The sequence below is a fragment of the Berghia stephanieae genome, chromosome 3, assembly GCF_034508935.2.
Source record: "Berghia stephanieae isolate SIO BIC M18660-M18661 chromosome 3, UCSD_Bste_1.3, whole genome shotgun sequence".
Taxonomy (NCBI): Eukaryota; Metazoa; Mollusca; class Gastropoda; order Nudibranchia; family Aeolidiidae; genus Berghia; species Berghia stephanieae.
The window spans coordinates 104,118,523-104,128,333 of NC_088362.1; the positions used below are offsets into that span (position 1 = coordinate 104,118,523).

Below are 9,811 nucleotides of genomic sequence, written 5' to 3' on the forward strand. Positions count from 1 at the left end.
TAGCTGGTATGTTTTTCTCCCTGCGTAGTATGTGACCGAAAAGTTGCCATCGTTGTTGTAAAATGTCAAGGGAGATTGGTCTTTCTTTTGTGATCTTATAGAGTGATTCATTTGAGATCTTTTTGGGGTATTTGATGTCCAGTACCCTTCTTAGCTGTGTGCGATGGAAGGCATCCAGATGTTCTTCTTCGGATTTTGTCAACGCCCAAGTGCCGCAGTTATACAGAAGTACCGGTTTTACAAGAGCACTGTACAGTTTCAGTTTGGTTTTTCTCTTTATTTTGTCACCTCTAATCCATACATTGGTGAGTTTACTGAGTGCGGTTTTTGATAGCTGTTTTCTTCTTTGTACATCCTCGGTGTCTCCAATTAGTGAGCCTACTTTCTTTGTTCTTTTCCATTCCTCTTTGTTCCTCGATATTGTTGTAAATTCGGTTTTATTGGCATTGACTTGGAGGTTATATTTCATGAGGGTATTTTGTATGATGTCTATATTTGCTGGTGTTGATCCAATAAAATCGACATCATCTGCATAGGCGATTTCTCTAGGGATTGCATTCTCAATATGAGTCGTTGGTTTTGGAATGACTTTTCGAACTTCTTTCAGAGCGTGTTCTAAGTATATTGTGAACAGAATCGGGCTCAGACTATCTCCTTGGGGGGTCCCGATGTTACTTTCGAACTGCGTCTGTTTTGTGGCCCCGTATATCCTTGGTTGTATCTTTGTGTTGCTGAGGAGAAATCGGATTATTCGGAGCTCGTCTTCGTCTACTATGTCTGTTAATATCTCCAAAAGTTTTCCTCTGTCGATCGTATCAAAGGCTGCGGACATATCGATTCCGGTTATTGTGATGGATATGTTTTCTTTGAGTGCCTTTGCTGCCAACCATTTATGTGTCCATACAACGTCCGATGTGCTTCGGTCTTGGCGAAACCCGCTTTGGCTATGTGATAGATATTTTTTCTATTTTCGGTCTAATTCTGTTGAGGACAATAGTTGACAGTGTTTTTCTTATGGTATTCAGTAATGTTATTGGGCGCAGGTTGTTTACGGGTCCTTTCATTTTTCCTGGTTTTTGTATTGTAATTAGGACACCGCTGTTTATGTCCCAGTCTTTGTGTGTTGAGAATGTTTTGTTCATTATGTTTGCAATGCTCAGATCCAGGGAGAGGGTACCGCATTTCAGCAATTCAGCGGGAATTTCATCTTCGCCTGGGGATCTGTTATTGTTTAGGCACTTTATGCTATTTCTAACTTCAGTTGTTGTGATGCGGTTGTTTAGGTCTCTAGGGTTTCCTGAGAAGGGCGATATTTGTGAGACTTGTTTGTGAAATTTCTGCTGGAAGTGGTCAGTTACAATGTCAAGGATATCGTTGGGATTTGTTGTCTGTTTGCCAAATTTATCCTGTAGTTTTGGGTTCTCGAATGGTTTTCGGTTCAGAGATTTCGTCGCTTTCAACATAGACGATGCGTTATTTTTGGACTTTTCTATGTCTTCCACTTTTTTGTCTAATTCCTCGTTTCTGTGTTTTATTGTAAGTGATCGAATTGAATGCAGTATTTTGTTTCGTTCCGTTTTCAGGTTTATTATTCTTCCGAGTCTTTCGTGTTTTGTATCCTGATCCTAAGTTCTTTTTGTTGCCGCGATAGATCGTTAATAGCGATGTTAGGCGTTCGATTTGGTTTGTTCTTAGTTGTATTAATAGAGCCTGCACTTTCTTCCCCCGCATATTTCATTGCCGCTTGCGTCTCTTTCCATTCATTGTTTGGATTGCTGTTTTGCTTTATTTTCCATAGACTTGAGTTAAGTTCATATTGGTAATGAATGCGACATTCTCGCTCATTTACTATTTTTGCCGTGTTTATTTTGACTGCCGTTTTACCTTTCTGTCTTCGTTGTCTGTACACATTTATGTTGAAATTCGTTTTTACAAGTTTGTGGTCGGATGTTAGCAGTGTACCACCGTATGATCGCGAGTTGGTTGAGTAGTGTTTATGGCGGTGTCGACATATGATATAGTCTATTTGGTTGTGTATTGTTATCATTTTGTCTTGGGTTTGGTCTTTCCTTTGTCCTACCCATGTTGTCTGGTGTCTTGATGGGTGGTTGAAAGCACTGTTTGTTATGAAAAGTTTTCTCTGTTCACAGAACTGGACTAATTTTTCTCCGTTATCGTTGCGTTTTCATTTTGAGTATGATCCTAAACATAGTGTGTCACTGTCGAGACGTTTTCCTACTTTGGCATTAAAATCTCCAGCAATTATTAATATTGATTTGTTTCCTATTTTGTTCAGTGTATCGTCTATGTCTTTGTAAAATTTATCAGTTTCCTCTGGGTATTGTTTTGCGCGTTGACTTGTTGGTGCGTAAACATTTACGATTGAGATAGTGAACGTCTTCTTACCGTGATCGTCTTTGTTATTGTTATTCTGGTTCCTTGAATTGATCTTACACTTAAGCTCAAGAACACATATTCTGTCCGAAACATTCCATTCGTCACTAGTCAAATCCCTGCAGTTTTTATTTATGAGAAATCCACCACCATAGTGAGGTGAACTGGAAGCAAAGCACAGCAGTCTGTGACCATTTATTGTTTGGTCGACGCCATCTTGGATCTTCGTCTCTTGTAAACACAACACATCGATTTTATAACTTTCTAAATCTTGACACAGTTGTTCCTTTCGAATGTTACTTTTAATAGATCTTAAGTTAAAAGTTCCAATATTAAGATTAGTCCACATCAGGCAAAAATTGAAGATTCCACACAGTGAATAAATGGAAACATAAGACTATCCACTGAGCCGAAGCTCAATGTCAACAGGTGTCAGCCATGTTGTCCGTATTCTATAAATGTTCCCAAATTACTTTATCTATAAAGGGGTCCTTAGCCGAAAAGGGCATATTATAACATGTACGACAAGACATGACGCCTATGCATAATGCTGGCAGGAGGAAAGAAATTGAAGACTACTACATCTATCACTCATGGCGAATTTTATCCCAAAATTATTGGCTCATAATTTGATTTACACTTGTGATTTATTTGATTTGATGTGATTTTGAGTGTTTGTTTTGTTTTTTAGATATTCTTTTTAGTAACATTAATTTGCATTATACCACCATCAAGCAGCCATTCTATAAAAAGAAACATCATTTGTGTTAGACTGAGGTTATACTTTTATATGCTAGTAGGCTATTCATAGTCATTAACAATACTATAATTTTATTATTACATTTTTCCTACTCTAAAGCAACAGTGTTGTGCATGAAACATAAGACTTTAGAAAAGTTCATGGCCAAGGCAGATTCAATGGATATGATGTCGGGATATTACGGATTCTTGTATCTAAACTTTAACCCTTCACCTTATAACCTGACATTGACATCGTCACGGAAGACCAGAAGTTCATCAAGGAAGATTTTCGACACAATTCTGATCCAGTTTGGGCAGTTTCCAAATTTGAACCATGTCGAACAAATAGACGACACAAGTTCGAACTTGAATGGGTCAAGTTCAACACCTGAGGTAATACTGAACTAGAGGTGATAGAAAGATAACTTTATTCTACATTTTGTTATTCTCGTTAAGTTGCGATTTTGTAGATTTGAAATAAGGTTTAATGACCTGGCAATTTTTTGAAAAGTAAACTTTCTTTTTTAAAATAATCACATTTTCTCTGGGTTTAGCGTTTTCCAGATTTGAAATATTTAAGTAGATGACAATCTTAATCTTAATAGATCGCTATCTAGATTGAACCTTGATCAACTATTATTTATCAATCCTCTGTGACCATTTCTTGTACGACTGTTGTCAGTTTTGGTTTTGGTTTTTGACGCTAAACACGTTCAAGACGTCGCGATAAATAGTTTATAAAATAGAACAGAATTGAGAGGTTTAACAGAATTTACAAGTGTTGAATGATTGTGAGTTACAGCTTCTTTGGCATTATTTCTCTGACAACCTCGATAAATCTTATCTCATCTTAACACGTGTAAATTTTTTCTTGAATTTTCAGATGATGCCATACTTTCATGATGCCGTAGCCTTCTCTATTTTTCTGACTCATTACAAGAAAGTACACCTTTCGGAACCAAAAAACCTCACTGGTAATAGAAAATGATATTATTGACCTGTTTCATTTCAATTAAGATAACCAAATATGACAAGTTCAGGTAATTATTCGTCTCGATCAAACTAATTAAAATGCTTGTCAATTTTTGGTGTTGTTTGTTGTTTTGCCTTTCTTTTATTCGATTTTTATCTTCTTGTTCTTCTTCTTCTTCTTCTTCTTCTTCTTCTTCTTCTTCTTCTTCTTCTTCTTCTTCTTCTTCTTCTTCTTCTTCTTCTTCTTCCATTTTGCTCGGAGTAAGATTACAACTCATCTGCTTTCAGATTTTGATTGACACTCTTCCAAGTCTTTTTATATCTATATTAATTCTGCAATTTGCAACATTTCAGCCCCATTTCTGAAAACAGGCCCAATCCATTTAGATGACTCAGGGATGAGAATACCTACATTTTCATTAGTACACCACCGAGATGGGAATATCGTCACTGTTGCCAGAGTTACCAGCACTTTAGAATTGCTTCTAGAGGAGTCAATGTCCTGGATAAAAACATTCTTGCCGATATCAGCATTTGATTGCCAATCACCTTATGCTAACTGTTCAAGTAAGCCTACGTTTTCAAAGTTTGTTTGTATCTTAAAAATTAGATTTGTTTCATTTATATCATCATTTATATCTCTATAAAATTGTGTATAATAATTCCGTTTCATAGAGTTTGTATATCCATCTTAATTCGATAGTACACTTATTTTGCTATATTCACCATGAAAAATACAATACATTTGAGATTTGGTTATGATCAGATTATTTCGAGTGATAGAAGAGTATCTAATTAAGAACAGCACAAAAGAAGCTTTAACTATCTTGGTTGTTGTTGTGCAAAGATACGGTCTTGGAATAAAAACACCAGACAAATTATAATCTATGTCAGGCAGGGGGTTTGAGTAGGCGATTAATAGCATCGACGGTTTTCCCTTAGAAATGAGAGTTTGCATTTTCCTTGGAGGAAATGTTAAATTGTCAGATCTTCGTGGTTTAAAACTACATTGTCTTTGCTTGAAGATAGTACTATCGCCTTATAAGGTTAGAATGTGTTAAGTGCACGATTATCTATCACAAGGAGATTTTTTTAAAACTATGAAGTGCTTAGATAATGGTTGGATGGATGGCATATAAATTCAATTCTTCTTTCATGTTTTACCCACAGGTAATAGAGATCTGATCGCTGGTGTCGTCTCTGCAGTTGTTGTGACAATTGTAATTCTCATTATCGCCATCATCGTCTACAAGTAAGATTTTTTTTCTATAATTTTTTTTCTATAAATTTCTTCGCTTAAACGTAGTGATGAGAAGCAAACTATTTTAATGAATAAAATGTACGGATAGCGAACTGGACAAACTAAATATCGAAACTCTTCTCATCCATTGGTATAGGGGGAGCACAGATCATTAACAAAGTACCCACCCCTGTCTTTCATCTTAACTTTCAACTTGTCTTTCCAATACTCAATATTCAGTCAATTTTCTTCTGCCATCTAAAGCATAACAGACAATGCTTTTTTCACTTTTTTGGTTGTTACATTTTAAAGTTCTGAATCTTAAATCAAATCAACGTGAATACTAAACTATACAAGCAAAGGAAGTAAACAGTGTTCAACAAAAATTAGTACAACTGTTTCAAAACGTGAAAAAAATATTTAACGAGGGACGTTTTAGAATCAAAATATTATTTCGTGAACAACAATTACAATCATAACAGTAATACTTCACTTTAAGTGGTTACCTTGTTTAAACTGCATTTTTGGTAGCTGAAGGAAGATCTGAGCCCGACACATTCCATGTTAGTTCTTTTTTTTTTCAGCTGTTATGCTTACTTTTATTAAACTCTTAACTATAACTAACGCACTCAGAGTGATTTCCAATATACTCTAATGTATGCATTTGAAATTCCAAACTTTTCGTTAAATTTGATAGATTAACTTTGATTACACAAAACACTTCATTCAATTTGTTATAGTATTTCAAATCATGACGATAGGCTCATAGTTTAATATTTCTTTGTGATTTTGATAATCTAAAATATTCAGGTACTTCACCTTTATGATAATAATTTAGGAAATATTGGAAAGCCAAATGTGTACCTGAGACAGAATGGCTTGTCGATGATTCGGAAGTTCTTCGTAAAAGGTTGACGCCAGGTACCGGAAATGCCTTCAGTAATGGGACAGCACCGTCTGGAAACCAGAAAAGAAATCTTGTGCGAATGGTAAAATGACTAAGATATAGGTTTATCAATCAGTTAACTGTCGTACTCTGGAGAAAAAAAAAACTCGTGTTCAAAAATTTGGCCAGAAAACTCGTCATTCAAATTTCGATCGATTTAAACGACCTTCATCTTGGCAACAACAAAAAAAAAACCTCTCAAACCTGGGACTTCGCAAAGTACCAAGTTTGAGACTTTTTTGCCAAGATGAGGTCATTCAAATCGATCGATAGTTGATGGACGTTTTTTCTGGCCAAATTTTTCAAATACGAGTTTTCCAGAGTATTACGTTTATGATATTATGTATGGTATTCTGAAAAGAAGGTAATTATTATTCCTTTAAAATAGATAAAATCGATAATAAATTCAGGTTTACATACATTACATCATATTACTTTGATATTAAATGCCAATACGATATGTCTTTCTTTGACTAAGTATGTTTTTCAGCATTAAAGCTTGCTTCCTTTATACATGCACATGTTGTGATTTTCCTTGATTGATTTCATTCAGTTTTGAATTTATTTCTTTTGTATATTTATATCGGTAGGAAACAAGAATGACTCTTGGTCTCGGATCACTTTCTAGTCTGGACAAAAACATGCTGTACGCCCCTATAGCAAATTATAGAGTAAGTAACTATTTTAATGTCAAGCTGACATTATTATTATAGTGTGCAGCTATGTGGTCTACTAGTATGACACTAGCTTCCGGACCGGAGAGTCCAGGGTTCGAGCCCTGCCTGATCGGCGCATAGTTATAGACATTATGCTCAATGAGCCAGAGTTTATCCAGGCTCTATAATATGAGTCGGACAATAAAAATTGTTTACTATCTTCTGGATATGACGCTAGTCTATCGCAAAGTACTTTTCGCCAGATCTAACAGACCCAGCTATCCGATCACTGCTGGGTGTACAGGGAAGTCGGAAAAAATCTCGACTGCACCCGGGATCGATCTCTGACCCTTTGCATGTGAAACCAGTGCTCTACCAATTGAGGTATCGGGACCCCCATCGGCGCACATTCTCTCCCTGTGCTCGGGTATAAAATGAGTACTTTGTCGTTAACGGCGCTGTCTCTGTAAAATAAAAAAATTGTAATGTTGCCTATCAGGCGTCATGTCTCGTCCTACATGTTACGTATTGCTGTTGGCCAATGACAATTTGTAAAGCGCATTTAGACGTTTATTGGATATTGCGCTATATAAAAGCTCAATTTTTTTTTTACATTTGGAACAAACTAGATAAAGAAAACTGAGTTGAAAGTAAAATTTATCAGAATTAGACAAATTTGTATTTCATATTAATTTAAAAAGCAACTCATTCTCTTCATTAAAAGCATATATTTTGATTGAAATTATATAAATTAAACTTAAACTAACTATTTTATCAACCAGGTTCACCCAAGTGAAATATACTCTTAAAACCATTTTGAGGCAAAGAAATATTTATTCTTTAGCATTATGAGGATTTAATTTTCTTTTGTAATCATAATTTGTTACAAATTTGGCCCAGGGTATTGTCGTAGCGATCAAACACGTCAGATGGACTCACACACAGCTTTTAAAGAGAGCGATGATTCAAAGTTTGACAACAGTAAGTCATCATCATCATCATTATCAGCATTATTGTTATTATCATTATTATTATTATTATTATTATTATTATTATTATTATTATTATTATTATTATTATTATTATTATTATTATTATTATTATTATCATTATTATTGTTGTTGTTCTTGTTGTTGTTGCCATTGTCATTATTATTATTATTATTATTATTATTATTATTATTATTATTATTATTATTATTATTATTATTATTATTATTATTATTATTATTATATTATTGTTATCATTATTATATTATTATTATTATTATTATTATTATTATTATTATTATTTTTTTTTTTATTATTATTATTATTATTATTATTATTATTATTATTATTATTATTATTATCTATCTATTATTATTATTATTATTATTATTATTATTATTATTATTATTATTATTATTATTATTATTATTATTATTATTATTATTATTATTGTTATTACATTCACTTAACGATTATCGCAATATATTTTCTTTATTGGATGCCCACATTTTATGGAGTCGTATCTCGGTTATTTACATTTAAATTTTCACTAATTCCGAATAATAGTATTAATAATAATTATTCAATACCTATAGGGAATGAGATTAGCGGAAGAGTAGCGTCCCTTGATTGGACGTCACCTTAAAGAGAGAACGTCAATTTTGTTTTGCGCATGCGTCTCTCTCGTTCTCGCTTTCGGTGAAGCGGAAACGAGGGACGAGAGACGAGAGACGTTCTCTCTCTAATAGCTTTTCTACCGTGACGTCCAATCAAGGGACGCTACTCTCCCGCTAATCTCATTCCCTATTTAACAGTATTTCCCAAACGGCCGTTTATGGGATGGAGTATTTAATTAGAACATGGAGTGTATTATAAAATATTTTGAAAAATGATAAATCAAGAATTCAAATTAAATCGAAGGATTCTGAAGCGTATCGAATATTGGAGAATAAAAATGAGAAGGTAAATATATTTTAAAAGTATTAACTGGAAGTACTCGTATTTGATATGAATATACCTTGAGATGGATCCAGTCATTATAGAAATTGATCAACACAGAAGAGGAGAGGGATAAAAATATAAAAACTGTAAAGATTGACGAGCTGAAGGTTAAGTATGGAACTAAAAGCAACCTGTTTATTTCTTCATGCCGTAAAATGTGTTACTTAACCAGAATACAGTTCCAACAGTAACAGTTTTTGGTTTAGTGTTAAAATCAATGTAAGGGATTGAACCAAGTTAATCGTACTTATTAATATATTACTCAGTTGCAACCCTTAGTCCATGACAAAAACCAAACTCTCATTATAAATAACCAAATTTCATCAACGTTCTTATTTTGTTTCAGTTTCCATCTGTATTGTCATACCAACTGTATATCCATGCCTGAAAAAAATTTCACGTGTAGTTTGTTTTCATCTGAAACTGTTGAAAACTATTCTGCCGCACTCTGTCAGAACATAATAAGTTTCCCATTTTGGCGGCTATGTGGTCTTGTGGTATGACACTCGCTTTCGGATCGGAAGGTCCGGGGTTCGAGCCTCCTTTGAAAAGGCTCTTTACTCACATTCTCTCACCGTACTCAGGTGTAAAATGAGTACCTGGCAATTAACAGTGTTGTCTTTGTCCGAAAAATTGTAATATCGCCTAACATGTTAAATGTTGCTGTTGACCAGGGACCCCTTGTAAAGCGCTTTGAGCACATTTAGTGGATATTGCGCTATATGAAGCTCAATTTAAAGAAAACTTTGACTTTAACTATCGATCAAACTCGAAAATGACCTTCAGCTGTCTCCGAATTATGAGTTTGACAGGTGATTGTTATTTAATTTTAGGCGATCGATTTTGAGTAATTCTTTACTGACCAAGATGA

The 9,811-nt window shown here is 34.2% G+C and overlaps 1 protein-coding gene across 3 annotated transcripts in view; it reads left to right on the forward strand.

Moving 5' to 3' along the window:
• Window positions 1-9,811, forward strand: part of LOC144969056 (atrial natriuretic peptide receptor 2-like) — a 52,555-nt gene that overhangs the window by 25,658 nt on the left and 17,086 nt on the right. For all 3 annotated transcript variants that reach the window (XM_078908050.1, XM_078908049.1, XM_078908051.1), the window contains exons 5-11: window positions 3,254-3,528; window positions 4,019-4,109; window positions 4,462-4,674; window positions 5,278-5,359; window positions 6,186-6,336; window positions 6,884-6,964; window positions 7,850-7,930. In XM_078908050.1, the coding sequence (XP_078764176.1) occupies window positions 3,254-3,528; window positions 4,019-4,109; window positions 4,462-4,674; window positions 5,278-5,359; window positions 6,186-6,336; window positions 6,884-6,964; window positions 7,850-7,930 (974 nt within the window). The remainder of the gene's footprint in view (window positions 1-3,253; window positions 3,529-4,018; window positions 4,110-4,461; window positions 4,675-5,277; window positions 5,360-6,185; window positions 6,337-6,883; window positions 6,965-7,849; window positions 7,931-9,811) is intronic.